Genomic DNA, 16913 nt, shown 5'->3' with positions numbered 1-16913 from the left:
CATGGATGGATATTTGCCGCGCTTGAATTCAGTCTTGTTATGTTCATTCGGTGTTCATTCGTCACGCTGTTGAACTTTGTATTGACCTAGGTACTGTACAATCTTATACGATACTAAGTTTTTGATAAGTTCACGTGTACTTAATATCATAGTTATAATATTATCGCGTTAAGCTCGCAAAGTATGTTTATCTTGCTATGAGGGCTTAAAATGACCGTGTTTGATATATTTATATATTTTCTTCTCTTAATGCTATCAATAGCATTGCCACATTTGTTATATTTTGTCATACTTTCCTATTCACCTAGCTTTGTTAAACAAACCGCCAAGGGATCTGTTATGGCGAGAAACTTGTATACATATAAATATTATGTTTATGCCAATAACCGTTTCGACCTTGATTAAATTTTTTGCACATTTATCTTTTGGTTACCATTACTACACATACGATTTTATATTAAATGAATGCTTTTAATTGCTGTAATGATAGCGTGCATGTAATCGTCTTCATTTTATTAAGGTTTGTTGCATTTACATGTACAATAGCAACTACAACATTTATTTTAAAATTGATCATAATGCAGTACGTCTAGCCTAAACATAGTTTATATGTAGCGGAATTGTTTTTATATCGATATAATTTATATTTTTGACTTTTCAATATTATAATATCTTATTCCAGATATCATATTTCTAAAGATAAAATTCTAAAAAAACAACATTATGTTAGATGGAAATATGCGTCAGAATGAAAGTAACTTTCAATACTTTGTCTCAGTTAATTCGCAAATAAAAAATTAAAATGCGTTTTGACAAATTAAATACTTCATCCTGCTTTCCGTACATATCAGAGGATCTTATTCATTTGAAGTAGGCCATCTACTATAATAGGGGATATATGCACGGCGCAAAGCGCCGGGGATGAAAATCACCGAGACGGTAACGTCCGTATATAGTTATTCGTCTTTGTTGTCTGCATATACTGAGGCAATTTTTTTTCGATGTTTTCCGGTTCCGGTTTATGTACACGCCGCAGACTGGTTGTCTGCATGAACACCCGAGCACCCCGAATCAGTCACAGAAATTCGTAAACAGCGCCAACATGCTTCTTTTACTTCTTTTTTCGTAATAAAAACTGTACATGCGACTGAAAAACACTTTTAAAACAGCAAGGAAGTGTAAAGGCCGTCAAGTTTCTGCGAGGAGTGCAAACAAACAAAAAAATAATCCTAAAGTCAGTGCGAGAACGCGGTGAATGACGTCACCGTCACGGCTTCCCGTAAATTTTGCAAAGTATGATATTCACTGTAAGAGGTATGATGACACTAAATGTAAACTTCAGAGTGAGGTTTCACTTTCTTTTGAACGTTAAATATTTCTTTGTAAGTAGATATATAAAAGATAAATCCCCATGCTAGGCGGTGCCTTAATTCATATTAGTATATTTAAAAAAAAACAATTGGAGACAGAAATATGAAACATTGCAATTCGTAGGTGTTAAAACAAACTGGTTGCCATGTTTGCTACTGTATCTTTCGTGTATTTTATTAAGTGAAAGTTGCATTTTATAGAAAAAGCATATTTCGATATGTTATTCTGTTCAATTTTGTGAATGCCATTTAATATCAAGCGCCTAAATTTATTTTAAAGAAGCTTTAAGGTGATGATAAAAAACGATCATATACTTTTTCTGTTTTTCGAACGAGTAATCTGAAATGATCACGGTGTATAAAGTAAGGCCACGGTTTGAAAATGTTGACATATTATTTTTAGTCAGGCAAGAAAGAAAGATAATACTGTAACTATATATTAACATTATTTTGCGATGTAATTAACCGTTTCAATTATACAAATTCGACATTTTGATATTTATGTGAAAATCTTTTTTCAACTTTAGTGAATTGACACAGTTTGTATGATTATTGCCACATGCAATTTAACTAAAGGAATTAAGATTTTCGAAGTATTAAACTTTTTAAGTTACTGATTATGTTTACTGTAGTTATTCATTTTGGGTTTTAACTCGAGGTTAAAGTTTTGTATTGAAAGGTACTATAAAGAATATGAAATATGCAGTGACTCGAAGTTTCACTTTTATTGCATAATTATCATGAAAAGAATCAGTCAAATCAAGTCTGCTGCTATTTTGCTTTGCTGCATTTAGTGCTTCGAGAGCGTATGTTTATGGATTTTATTATTGTCGCAAGTTAAATACAACACAAACTTTATTAATTCAATGAGAAAAGTGTATGGAGCTTATAAGCCATCACTCCATCATTTCTTTATTGAATGGGCGTACAGAGCATGTTGGATTAAACAATATTTCAACTATTTAAGGTTGGCTAAGTCGAAAATTACGATATCGCTGAGCTTACGAGGTCATTTACGGTATTGTTAAGGTTAAACTAAGGTAACACTATTTCGATACTTCATAGCTTACCTTATCAACCTCGTATGTTGAGCCTGACTTACGATACCGTAAATGTAAAAAAGTGATAAAAATGAAACCGGAATCTTTCACATTTGTCCTATTTTTTTACATGTTTAAGGAAAAATTATATAGCAACTTGTAATTATTACACGCTCTTTTGAAAAACGTGATGTATTATGTGAACGCCCCTGGCGGGCGGGCGGAAGTGTCGTCGGGCGGCGTCTGCAGACGTTGTCTGGAGCGTATCTTCTTCATGCATGGAGGGGTTATGATGTGACAAATGTTTACCACTTTAAGACGGAGTATAAAGTGCAAGAACCAGGTCCCTAGGTCTATTGTCAAGGTCACACATAGGTCAAATGTCAAATTCAAGAATGACTTTTTCCGGAGTATTTCTTCTTAATGTAACTTGGCACAAATGTTTACCACATGTGACGAAGTGTCATGCGGAAATACCAGGTTTGTAGGTCTAACGTCAAGGACACATTTAGAGGCCAAAGGTCAGATACACCAATGACTTTGTCCGGATGTTACTCAGCAGAATTGTTCACCATTAGGTCATTGGCAAGTATCTGATCCCTAGGTCTCAGATCATGGTCACACTTAGAGGTCAAAGGTCAAGACTTTATACGGAATTTCGTCTTTATCCATGCAACTTGGCACAAATGTTCACCACCATGAGACGGAGTGTCATGCGCAGGAACCAGGTCCGTAATTTTAGAATTACTTCCCTTTGTTGTTATTACATATAGCTTATATTGTAACTTTTTATTACCGGCCATAGGGAAAAGTTGAGACCCCCTTTCTGTGGTACAACATGCATCCAATATGTAGGTGTATTTTGACCTATCGTTACCTGATCAGGATTTTTGTGCGGACGTAGAATTTTTTCACTTCCCTTTGATGTTGTTATAAATAACTTTTATTGTATATTCTTTTATAACTGACCGTAAGGAAAATCCAAGACCACTTTGCTGTGGTACAACGTTACTGTCACATTTTAGGAGCATTTTATAGTATCTCCACCTGGTAAGGAGTTCTTTGTGGACAAAATATAGATTTATTCCCTTGTTGCTACTAAAATAGCTTATTCTTGAATATTTTTGTCATTGTATTGGTTTAATGTTTACCAAACTTATATATATTAGGTTTAACTGTCACATCTACCCTCTTGTTTCCTTTATTTTGTGTTGATTTTGTTTAAATAAAAAAGCAAGTAGAAGATACTTATTAAATTTGGATGAAAACGAATGAGGCCCATAAGGAAATATCTTATTGTTGTGACATTTGCATAACATCATATCCGTAGGACGGCCGGCACGTTTTACACAATCTCAGTAGGTATACGTATAATTTTGACAACACGGAAAATGACGTCACTTTTCCTTCAGTTTTTTTTTCCGGAAGTAAACAAATGAAAGCACTCAGGCTAAACTCGCATTTGCATTGGTCTATAAGCAGGGTTCACGCGTAGTGGTTGCCCCGTCTACATGTTTGCGAGTGGACTTTGGTTTGCTTATGGGGAATAAATTTTCAGCAGTTTCTAACTATTTGAAAATACCTGGGCTTTAGCATGACATGTCAGTTTATCATTCTACGAAACACTATTTGTACTCAAACAAAAATCCAACAGGGGTCCGTAACGGAGCAAGGGTGTATAGAGATTTTTGGAACTTTGTGGAATCGTGCAAAAGGTCCTTTATACTGTTGTCAAAAAGTGTCAATATATATATGCATCGGATATTTCCGGCTTTGACAATTGCAACCTCGACATCTCAGAAATATTTTCAGAATGTATTTCGTGTAATAAAATGTTGATTCTAGAAAAGCGTGAAAGGGCCACTAGACGCTAATAACTTTATTACGTTACGGCCACGGAAGGATATAATTATAATTGATATAATTATTAATCGCTTTTTTAATCGCCTTGTATCTACAATGTTTGACGTACATTTGAGTCATACATTATGGATGTAATTAAAGGTGTAAGGCTTAACTATACGAATATACTTTTTAGTATGGTAAATATATAAATGGTATGTATGATCGTGTAACAAAATTTATTATAAGGTTCAACACGTCTGACCGAATGAGTTTTGCTGTTTTTTTTTTGTTTTAAATTCTAAATTTGAGTAATTTAAGTTTATAATTTCTATCGAATATTAAATGTTTAAAGTGGATATATATATACATCTCTAGTTGACATAAGAGGTTGTTTTTTCCTGTATTGTTTTAAATTCCTTACATATACAGAGTTAATGTTTCTGTCTGTTTATATTATTCAAACGCAGCTGCCAAGAGATTTTTTTCTCATTTTGTTATACAAATGCAAGGACACTGCAACTTATGTTCATATTACCCAGTAATGAGATCCAAATTAACTGAAATGGTAAAGAGTCTTACCTTGCGGTATTCATTTCGCTATTTACATTTAAAAGCAGTTTCCTCCGACCATTTTTTCCATAGTATTGTAGACACTTTTTTTCATACAGCAATGTTTAGATTATGATACAAATGTTTCTGATAATATATACTGTCCTTTTTAATTCAGTAAACTTTTTGACCGCTAATCTTGATTCAGTATCATATCTAGTAAATCTTTTAAAGGTTACTAAAGTTTCTTTACTGACATGTCTGAATTATGAAAGTATCATGAAAGGATATCAAATTATGTTAACCTGTCACTTTTTGTAATAGTGGTAAAATTTGTGTTGATATAAATCTACATTCGAGCACGGTATCACAAAGCATTTACAGTGAAGTCAAAGTTCGCGTCTACAACAGAAATTATTATATGAATGACAGTTGTGAAATATGTACTAAACTGTAGGACTAGGAGTACCAAAATCTGCACTAGGCAAGTACAGTTATTTTGATCGTATCTCAGAGCTCCAGAAGCATATGCAACAGAAATGTTTGATCAATTACTGAACTAGTTTAAAAAGTGGAGCATCTTCATTGAACGATTGAAACGTCGAGATCTGATATTTCTTCAAACATGTCCCCGTAATTAGGAGTCCGAAATAGTTGCGTTAGTCACACAGCATAATATATGACATAAGACACAAGAAAGTATCCATATTATATAGCTAACACACGAAATCACAAATTTATATAATATAGACTGAAAATATTCAATATTCTATTACACGCTGGGCTTTAAACAAATTTTGATGAATATCGGAAGGTTTATATCATCAATTCAAAATGTGACTTGCATGTTTTAGTTCATTTGAAGGTATTTGCAAATACTCGTATCTCTATGTTCTTTTTACTAAATAAGGTAACTTTATAAGGGTTGATATGATAGTTGCCTTGCAGGCAGACGAAAAAAAAAAGATTCTTTAGGAATTTACCTCTATAACGATTAAAAAAAACAACTGTTACAGAAATGAGAAAAGCTAGATTATAAGTGATTTTTGCCGTGTTTACGTAAAGAAAAGGTAAAGTAACTCATTTGGTCGACGCATGCATTGAATGTACACTATTAAACCTATGTTAAACCGGTATTTTAACATTTGTTTACGAGTGTACATTGTTCATATAAAACAATTCGAATCCGTAATGGATGGCAAAATATGTCGTATTTAATGTTGATTTTCTTTTTTAGAATATTTTGGTAAACTTGATACTGTCAATACAATGAAAAAAAGACTTACAGATCGATGTGTCGTTGACCTGCATCCAGAGAGAAGATCAACACACGAAATAATCCAAAATGTAGTGTCAGAAAAACAAAGAAAAGTACATATTATGATGAGGTTTATCTTAACAGAAAATTAAGTCTTTAAACGAGATTATACAAATATGTTTTGTCCCTTTCATAGTGTCAATGCATATTCATAATTAATGGATCACGCAAAATAAATGTTTTTAAGGGCGCGCATGTTCTATGTTTCGTTATGTCGTGTTGTTCGTTTCATATTGTCACGTTAGCACGCGTGAAACGATACAATCACAAAATTCTGAATTTTAGTGTAAACAGGAGAAAAACATGAACGCTATATGCGTGTTTCTAAAGACTATGTCTTAGCTTTAATCATTGCTATCCTAATAGTATATTCATTTGGCTACATGTGTCTTTTTACAATCAATTCTTGGAGAGGACAGTAATATACGATTACTATAATTTTTCATGTACCATTTTTTTTCTCGATCAAGGGAGATGACGACAGATTTGTTGTATGTGATGTTGGAGACATCATACAGAAGTTTCAGCATTGGGTTACGTTAATGCCAAGGATTAAACTATTCTACGGTGTGTATTTTTCCGTTTTTATTTGTTTCTTTTTTAATTTGTTTTTAACTCATTGACAATTAACATAACATCAGCTCTAAAGGAATAACTGAATTAGTATTGTATTTGCACTCAAGATGTCTAAAAACGCTATATTTTATGAACAATGTTATGTTTTCCTTAATGTGTATACTTTTCATCTCTGCATATTTAATACAGGTATACATTATAGCTATTTTTCGTTCTAGCTGAAATATAACTACCAACCATGAATCTCGTATTCGGATTAGTGATAAATCTCATTCAGATATACGATCGTCGGTATATCAGATATCCATATAAGACGTGACATGGTTAAATTGTAAATGGGTCAAACACGTTTCAATCATATATGACATGGGCATATTTAATAATACTAACGTGTTGGTATGAGGTATACTTTCAGTGACTGCGCCAAATAAAATTTTTCATACAGTTGCTTTGTTCCCGTTTAGGCAAGGGTTCATAAATGAATGCGACTGAAATAGTTCCAATTTTTACAATGGGAGTTCTTGCAATGGCTTAAATTGCAAACAACCTTTTTTTGAATTGTATCTTGAAATTCGTCTTGATGCCGTCTCGTGTACATTATTATCCAAATTACATTGAAAATGCTATAAATGAGAGCTCCCACACTGTGGTGACATGGTATATCTATAAAGATGTCGATTTTCACGAAATGAAAATAAAAGAATAAAACGGGCATCCAAAATTAGAAAGTATGAAAGCCTTAAACTTGAGAATAATAAATACCAGATTCATAAAGCGCTCTTTTAATGATAAACACGTTCAAGGGCATATTACATAATTATCAAGGCCGGCACTCGGGGCGCTAATTCATCTTCTTTCAGTACAGATGCAAAACGACCTGTCTAAAAGGATAGAGCGAGGACAGGTCAACACATAGAGAATCTATTTATTTATCGATAGGTTTAATGTGGCACCGACAAGGCAGGTAGGGTTGTGGGTCAGGAAAAAGTGAAATGAATATTAAACAGCCACATAATCTCCCAAAAGCTACAACAGTGTAAGCATGAACGCGCACAGGACCCCCACCCTTCACACACATGCTAAAACACACGTCTAGTAGACGTAATGTACATAATTATTAAACATTTGTCTTACAGCTGTGAAGTGTAATACAGATGAAGCATTGCTGCAAGTTCTGTCAGATATGGGGGCGTCGTTTGATTGTGCAAGCAAGGTAATTATTTAGCAATGTAAATATACGTATGCATTAACTTTAAGTACTGCTCGATTACCATGACAAAAATACACAAAATGCAATGAGAACATTAGTAAAGTATGTTCTATTGTTTTATTTATACTTTTAAAAAGGTTACAAATAACATGCATTGACTTCTACAGGATTAACCTACCTTTGTCATTTTATTCAGGAAGCCATCAAATGCGACATAAACGTTTAGTACTGAAAACAATATGATAAAGGTTTAATCACTTCAGGCATGTCAAATCCATAATAAGCCAGAGCAAGGCTGGCAACCAAGTAGATAAAAGTATAGTAGACGAGTCATGAAATCCTACTTTCTCACCTAGAAATATAAAAATAGGGACTTGTATGATAACGATAACAAAACTTACATTATCTTTGATTAGAAACTTGAATTTTATTTGTATGGCAAAATTCTTCATTGTGATGCATTCGTAAATAAGTCGTAAATATTTTAGAAAGAAATCGAAGCCGTCTTAAACCTTGGTGTATCTCCTACCCGTATCGTGTATGCTCACCCATGTAAACCTGTATCGAGTTTGAATTTTGCGAAAAGCCGTGATGTATCTTTGATGACTTTCGACAATGTAAATGAACTTCAGAAAGTGAAGGAGACTTATCCTTCAGCCAGGTATTTTTGTTTTCTTACCTTGATACACACAAAATTATGTGTACATTATTTTTACAAAAAAAAAAAAAGGATTTATAAGAAATATTAAAGTATTACAGTGCTACTATTGTGTTTGTATTAGAACTTGTAGGAATGTACACAAGTCTACAAAATAACAATGGTCTGCTTGAAACTGACTGATAGACTGAATAGAGTAGCTGGCTACGCGTCCGTTTACATTTTGGGTTTACAAGTATATTTGGAACTTGTATGGCTAAGTTGTGTGCATAAATTAAATTGTTGAGGATAGTCCTCCAGACATATATTTGTATACAAATTTTCAAGATGAAGCGATTATTTGATCTTAGAAATAACAATGCTTGGTAAACATAACTGCTTTTAAACATTAAGATTGTTAATGAGTACAAGAGATACGGTTCACAGCAATCTGACTAAAGTACTTGATCTTCTAAACGAAGATCTGAGAACGACCTATTCACATTCGTCTTCTGTATATTTTGGATTTCCAAGATTGCTATTTTTATTTTCGCAAATCTATTTTTGTTTGAACCAATCAGACAACTTGTTCGAATGTCAAAGAGTAAGAAAAATTTGTAGTTAATCCAGGGCTCGAACCCGAGACCTCTCGCTTACAGAGCAAATGCGCTACCGACTGAGCTAACCGGCTATCTTACATATTTCTACATAAAAATTTTTAATATCAAATACCAAGGCTTTTTAAAGCTTGCAGAATATTGTAAGTTAACTTTCGATTGGCTAGCGGAAGGGTTGTCAGAACGAGGCCATCAATAGCTCGTTGTCAGATCCTATGCGTAGCGTAATAGGAGATGTACTTCAGTCAGATTGCGGTTCACAGCATCTTTGTTGAAGAAACGTCGTCAGTTGTGACAGAACTCGGAGTTCCAGGACACTCGACTGGAATTCTCTCTGGTCTGTCGTTTTGAAATTTATGATCGTACACTCCTGTAGTAAAATTCACTTGTAGATATTGATTCATTTACATATTGATATTGATTTCATTTAGGTTACTGTTACGATTACTACCAGAGAAAGAATTCAATGCGAGATTAGAGTTTAGTGGCAGATATGGTTGCTCTTCCACAGAGGTAAGGTACATACTTCAGACGGCGAAAGATCTTGAGCTTAACATCTTTGGAGTAAGGTAATTTAAGATTATACCTTAAACTGTAAATACAATCATTTCTTCCTAACCCCTATGCATGTTCGTTTAATGGAACTCCGACGTGTACTATATTTGCTCGCTAAAATAGTGCTTTAGTTAGATAATATTTCAATATTCAAACCTTAAATGAATATGCGGCCTCCGTGGCCGAGTGGTTAAGGTCGCTGACTTCAAATCAATTGCCCATCAATTATTCATGTGAGGAAGCCATCCAGCTAGCTTACGGAAGGTCGGTGGTTCTACCCAGGAGCCCGCTTCTGATGAAATAATGCACGGAGGGGCATCTGGGGTCTTCCTCCACCACTAAAAAGCTGAAAAGTCGCCATATGACCTTTCATGTGTCGGTGCGACGTTAAATCCCCCCAAAAAAGAATAAGCGGATGTCTTTGTTTGATAAAAGGTATTTCATTATACTTAGCGTAATGATCTTAGAGAATGCACTTTTAAACAATTATTATGTTATATTTAAAGAATATATATATATATTGGTTTGTCAATCCCAGAAAAAGACTCATTATTGTTATCACTATTGTTAGAGATGGTGCGGAGGGAGTTAGCATGTGAAAAAAGTCTTTTGTTATATTCATGTTGATTGCCAAAACCGTTATACTAGTTTATGAAATTAAGCTATTATCTTGTTCGGGAATACTTCAGCTTTCATGTTGGAAGTGACATACAAGATCCCAGAGCTTATGTTTCAATTTTGCAACAATCCAGATCTGTTTTTGACATTGCGCGTCGGATGGGATTTAATATGAATATACTAGATATTGGCGGAGGATTTCCTGGAGAACAAAACACTTTTGAACGATTTAAAGAGGTCAGTGAGCTTATTTTAATTCCAAAGTATTTGAATACTATATCAAGACCAAAGTGAATGTAATATTGCAAACATAATATATAACATTCATAATTTCTTACAAAAATTGTAAATAAAAAAGTGTTATTAACACTTTGCAAATTGAACTCATGTCTTAATAATTCATTACAACGTGTTCACAATGTATTGAAAAACAGTTTAGATCATATATATATATGCTTAGTTATCATTTGTTACAAAATCAAGCAAGACGCCGGACACTTCTGATGAACATACGTGTTAAATTGTTTCGATAATGTTCATTGGCTGATTCAACCAATTACACTTTCATTATACACTTTTTAAACATTGTTCTGTACATTTCGGCAATGTATTTTGAGGACTATCTACTTGAAAATAACCTGTTAGACATGCCGATAGGCCTTTACAGAAACCAGCGCTCTTTGCCTTATTAAGATTATAAACTTCATGCGGATGTCAATGGCTTTCATCCTTTGATTATGATAATGATGACGTGTCGTCTAAAATGAAAGATATTATATCCAAAAAAGTCATATTTTCACGTTCTTGTGGTACAAGTACGTATAGCATGGCAGAAAAGAGTATGCATCGAAGAAGATAAATTTGTAAAAGTATTTGTAAACTTTATTGTGCATTTTCATTTCTTTTGACTACAGTTAAATACCTCTTTATTTTTGCCAGAATTTGGATATTTATTGTTCTTTGGGTACTCGCTTCGAAACCTTTAAAAGACAAAGAAGACTGCATTGATATGATATTTCTTGGCATCCTGTTTACGATACTTACTATCCTGTGTATGAACGAACATAGAACATTTCAAAATTACAAAAAAAGACATCTGTATCACTCAAGGCGAAAATGACAGTAAGAGTTCAATACAATATTATGTGGTAAGGATTTTTGTTCTTAGGATATTGATTTGCAAATAGGACTGAAAATCACTACTTCCTACGTTATTTTAGATTTGTTGAAAATAGTTAACATTTACGCACGATAATTATTCTGTTTTGTAAACTGCAGATCACTGAGGTCATTAACAAAACCTTGCTCGATTTATTCCTGCCGGAGGACAACGTTGAGATAATTGCTGAACCCGGTCGATATATAGCAGCTTCTGCTTTTACAGTAGTTGCCAGTATCATGAGCAAAAGATGCTATCAAAGCAGTGCTGATGGTAATGGAGAGGGTTATTCAGTTTACATACAATATATATTTCCTGATAATGATAACATTTGTTTTGGTTTGAATAAATCTTGTATAGATGTTGTATAGATATATGTTTACACGTGACATATTTATAAAACATATCCTGAAATCAGCTTCAAAGTTGGAGTCGTCTTTGATAATGGGTAGCTATCACAAGAGTAAGCATTGCATTCGATCATAAGATCGCAAAGGAGTAAACTTGAAATAAATTAAGTTGTTTTTTTCAGTCAGCATAAAAAACATAAAATGCATGATTTTCCAATTGACTCCACTACTAAAACTCCCCGGCCATAAGCACCTTTTTTATTAGTAAAGCGTGACGTTCTTAAATATAATGGTAAACATATATTCCTTGTAGACAAAATTCCTATCCTACATTATATCTATGAATTATCAGACAGCTCGTTTCAGATGGGTTAAATGAAAAGCTCCATATGTTATTTCTTACATATTGGTTATGTTGGAATTTGCATTCAGGCGAGCTGTTAATTTACACAAATATGAATGATCAGTACATATTTCAATTTGTTAAACCTGGTAGTCAAAATGATCTTTAAAATCTCTGGACTTGACTTCCACAGAACAAACAACCAGTTTCATCAACAAAATATATCATTAAACATGTCAAGAATTTGTTCCCGATTACATTTTAGCTATTTCATTGCTTATCGAAGAATGTAAGGTCTTTTATTCTTGCAACAATAATTAGCTTCAGTCTAATAATATAGGTCCAGCTCTCTATGAAATAATTTTTCCTAATTTTACATTGGTGTTATAAATAACTGAATGCTCTTCACAATATAAGAGAAACTGTCCAAATGAATCATTGCATCAAGAAATTAAGAAACAACTGTTCATGTCATAAACGTTGTTTTGAAAGGAATGTACACAGTGAAGCTTAGCTTCAAGACACAAGTTTTTATGAAGTCTCATAATAGTACTATTAAATATTACTGTGCGATTATTTAACTAAAGTCTGTCGGTCTACAGATCGCGGGGTCGCGAGTTCGATCCCCGGGCGGGGCGTATGTTCTCCGTGACGATTTGATAGAAGACATTGTGTCTGAACTCATTCGTCCTCCACCTCTGATAATTCATGTGGGGAAGTTGGCAGTTACTTGCGGAGAACAGGTTAGTACTGGTATAGAATCCAGGAACACTGGTTAGGTTAACTGCCCGCCGTTACATGACTGAAATACTGTTCAAAAAACGGCGTTAAACACAAAACAAACAAACTGTCCAATCTCATTTCGGACCTAAACTTTGGGCTGATATGAAAAAAATGGAACTGGATACAAGAAAATAAAGTATATTCTTTGAATTAAAAAAGTCACCCTCGGGAATTTCAAGGATTTTTGCAACAGCAGTCGTCGCTGCTATTTATTTCTGGTCACTATTGCCAAATGTTCTCTGTTTTGAAACTTTACGGGAAATTACACGTGTTATATTTCGAATATACACATAGTCGTTGGGACGCTTCGCATTTTTTTCACTCTGGTATTTTCCTTCCGTAAAAACGCCCATGTTTTAAACAGAATATATAATTCTTTTTTGAAAAATGCATAAGTGAAAATTAGCAACATAATTTACTTTGCTTTACTTTACTCGAAAGTATCCTGTCACTAATTATTCGCTGTTATAAATTCCTTTAATCATAATTCCCTTAAAGGGAATTCCTATAGTTTTTTATGCGCATCTTTCTGCGCAGCCGACACTTTCTATGGAAAACTGAACTGAAGTCAACATTTGTTGAAACATGTTACAGACAGTCTTAAATATGAGGAATCTTGAATGAAATAACATTTTGATAAGTTTTATCAGTAATCAAATGTTGATACTGGTTTATGTTGTATTGACAAGTATCATGCCTGACAGGTATCTTGCTATTTTAGTGGTTGTGTTTTTACATCGCTTTTTAGTACAAAGACAGTGTTGTTCATATAATGTAAGATAATTGACTTAGTACTGATAAGACAATATCACCTTTCAGATTATTTAGTATTCAATTATAGAAAGAATTAAGAATTTTTAAAACGTTTTTTTAACTTCTAGCAGACATACATGTAATCAATTTGGCCAGGTTCGCTCCATTTTCCGTCCGAACAGGTGTTGTATTATAGCGTTCTTAACATAAAATTTAGCCTGGTGACCCATACATTTTTAGCCATTTTTATGCTCACAATACAATTATCTATACACAAGAAAAACAGGAAAAAATACCATGAAAGAGTTTTTTCAAAATTTAAAAAAATATTCTTCACTGTGTGTATTTTTCACTGAAAAAGGTTCACAAAAGTAAATATGAAACAATATTTTTTTTTTCATTTGTACCTATTATTGTAAGGATAGAGTATTACAAATATGACTATGATATCAAATAAGTATATAATAAAATCTGTAAAAGAAAAAAAAAAACCTTATTGTGCTGTCTTCATGTATATTTTGTTTGGTATTTATAAAAAAGCAGAAAATTATAAAAATGTTGAAAAATCGCTGGCAGTGTCAGCAACAGTGGGTGTGTTCAAAACAATTTTTCACAAAAACAAGCCTGGTGACCTATTGTTTTTATTTGTTCATTATTTTCAGCACAAAATTTCCTATCATATATGTGAATTTAAAACAATTCTATGAAAGGAAAAAAACTATAGGAATTCTCTTTAACTCTTAAATCCTTCAAATCGATATCCATTTCAATTTTCGAAGTTTCACACTGAAAATCCATCATCCAAAAATTGGCAATTTGAGCCCAGATTTATCATTTTACGCCTAACATTTTGATATTAAAAAGTCAAATTGAAATTACTATTGTTTCCTTTATTATATATCGATACTGCTACTTGATTGGTCATATATAAAAAAATCACTTTTAACGGCAACACTGTCACAGTCTTCGCGTTTTTGCGGAATTTTCAATGTAACCAATTCCTGCCCCCATCATATTGATTGTATGTAATGGAATCAGAAGTAAATATTTGGTATTGGTACTTTTGGGACGGGACAATCGCAGGTATGTTTCATACCGGTCAATCTGAAATAAAAGTAACTGACGTAATTATGCATGAAGAATAACATACCGCTTCAAACGGTCATTGTAAATCTACCATGTCTACCAGCAATAATAATATAGATGTTACGTTTTCTCCACAACGATAAAGAAAAAATGCAATCATTAATTTGTTAAAAAGTAACCCTTTATTTCAGCAATTTCGTTGAAAGCTTTTGTTTGTGAATCAACCAAGTAGCACGGCAAATTGTGTCAATTAAAATATATTGAGACCGTACATTTTCAGTCATTAATTACATTGAACTTTGAAGACAAGTAAGTAAAGCACAAAGTTCGTTTTATTCTTTCATGTCTGATATTCAACAATAAGTAGATCAGACCTCGCAAACTGTGATCAAACCCCCAAATGATTTGTGTATGGATGGCGCAATCTTGGAATGAACGTCACTCAATTTTACAGCGTTAGTTTTTTGGAAAATCACAAAATAATTTTTTTAACAACATTTTACTCTTTTTTTCTCTCAAAGAAAAAGCAACAAAATGATGTGAAGAGATATTAGACAATTTTACCTACTGTCTAAATAAATGATTGGAGGTCCAAGATTAGGTGAGACAGACTTTAGAATTGTTCTTCATTCTAGTTCGTTTTTGTCTTATACATGTAAATAAAACGTCTGCGATTGAACTTTACCAGGTGATGTGAATGGTCAAGACAGTGCACAGCTTAAAAGAAATGTTGCAACCTATTTCCTGAATGACAGTGTATTTGGGAACTTTATGTATGGTCGGTTGTACATGCCAGGATCTGTGATACATATTCCTAAGGTTGTTAAGGTACGGGTCTTATTTTCGTAAGTAGAAACAAAGTACGAATAAATAATACTTTACAATCAAGTCATTTTTCTGCAGCGTCATATTTGTTTTTACAATGGAAGCTTTTTTATGACTAGTTGTCTCCAGTCGTAATTTATATACTTGATATTTTACAAGAAAATGTTATTTTTGGCCTGACGTACATTGATATTTTTAAAACTCATCAATTATTATTGATCTACATGTACTTTGTAAATATATTTTTTGTAACATCAATTCTTTACTCTTGGGTGGTCATATTTTCACAAAGTTTAAAGAAAAGTATTTGTACGTATGTATTCATCTACATGTACATGTAAAGGCGAAACATTCCTAGGGTGACACCATTCGTTTGCTTATATATGTCGCTCATGAAATATGAAATACATGCATCTTATGTCACACGCGACTTTAACATGTTCGCTGTTCAAATAGCAAACGCTAACGGACGATACGATAATGTTAAGATATATAGCTTAACCAAAACGGCAAAACTGAATCAAAGAAAACAACGAAGAAAAGAAAGGAAACAAAGAAATGAAAGGAAACAAACCTGTTTTAAATCACATTAATAGTTATACCAGAAGGAATCCGTGTAAATGTTGTGATAAAAAAAACCAATCCAAACCATAGTAGAATAAAAAAGGGGCACTAATCATCTCACCGGCGGTACTGTCTTAAACATTATTTTTCAAGCTACGGGAGATAATGCGTACCGTGAGAGTACAGTGATTGGATTTACACTAGCCCCCGGAGATACCATAAACTCGTCAGTAATGTTACCTAACCTTGAGGTCGGCGACAGGCTTTACTACGAGGATATGGGTGCTTACACTCTCAGTACGGCTTCAACATTTAACGGGTTGGACGTACCTGCTATAACATACCATTGTTTGGAAGACTTATGGTATGTATTTATTTATTTCAATTGTGGTCAAATTGCATGACAAAAAACCAAGGTGCTACTTTTGCATTACTTAAGGCAGGAACGGCTACCTTGGTAGAACGTATAATATTCAGTGAGCCATCTGGATGGCTTCCTCGTATTCTAAAGCTGTGTTTCCAGCCCTAAGAGATGAGAAGCAATGATTTAATTTTTAAGCTTAAAATACCTTAACGTTGAAATACATTATCAGTTTAATGTATTTTTGACAGAAATTAACAGGTTAACATTTAACTCCGGCCCCTCAAAAATGTAACTCCTTCTGTATATGTCGAAACATTTTGTTTTCTGTCATTATGTTTTTAAAAATAGTTA

At 33.4% G+C, this 16913-nt stretch overlaps 1 protein-coding gene across 1 annotated transcript in view; it reads left to right on the top strand.

Moving 5' to 3' along the window:
• LOC128548128 (probable ornithine decarboxylase) overlaps window positions 1-15658 on the top strand; it is a 32081-nt gene extending 16423 nt beyond the window's left edge. Inside the window, exons 3-10 of the mRNA XM_053522527.1 lie at window positions 6042-6175; window positions 6593-6689; window positions 7835-7911; window positions 8397-8569; window positions 9594-9731; window positions 10407-10572; window positions 11614-11767; window positions 15498-15658. Of these exons, the coding sequence (XP_053378502.1) occupies window positions 6042-6175; window positions 6593-6689; window positions 7835-7911; window positions 8397-8569; window positions 9594-9731; window positions 10407-10572; window positions 11614-11767; window positions 15498-15658 (1100 nt within the window). The remainder of the gene's footprint in view (window positions 1-6041; window positions 6176-6592; window positions 6690-7834; window positions 7912-8396; window positions 8570-9593; window positions 9732-10406; window positions 10573-11613; window positions 11768-15497) is intronic.
• The last annotated feature ends 1255 nt before the right edge of the window (window positions 15659-16913 follow it).

Source organism: Mercenaria mercenaria, chromosome 14 (assembly GCF_021730395.1).
Source record: "Mercenaria mercenaria strain notata chromosome 14, MADL_Memer_1, whole genome shotgun sequence".
Classification (NCBI taxonomy): Eukaryota; Metazoa; Mollusca; class Bivalvia; order Venerida; family Veneridae; genus Mercenaria; species Mercenaria mercenaria.
Note: the sequence above shows the minus strand (reverse complement) of the source record. Positions and strands in the feature narration are given on the sequence as shown.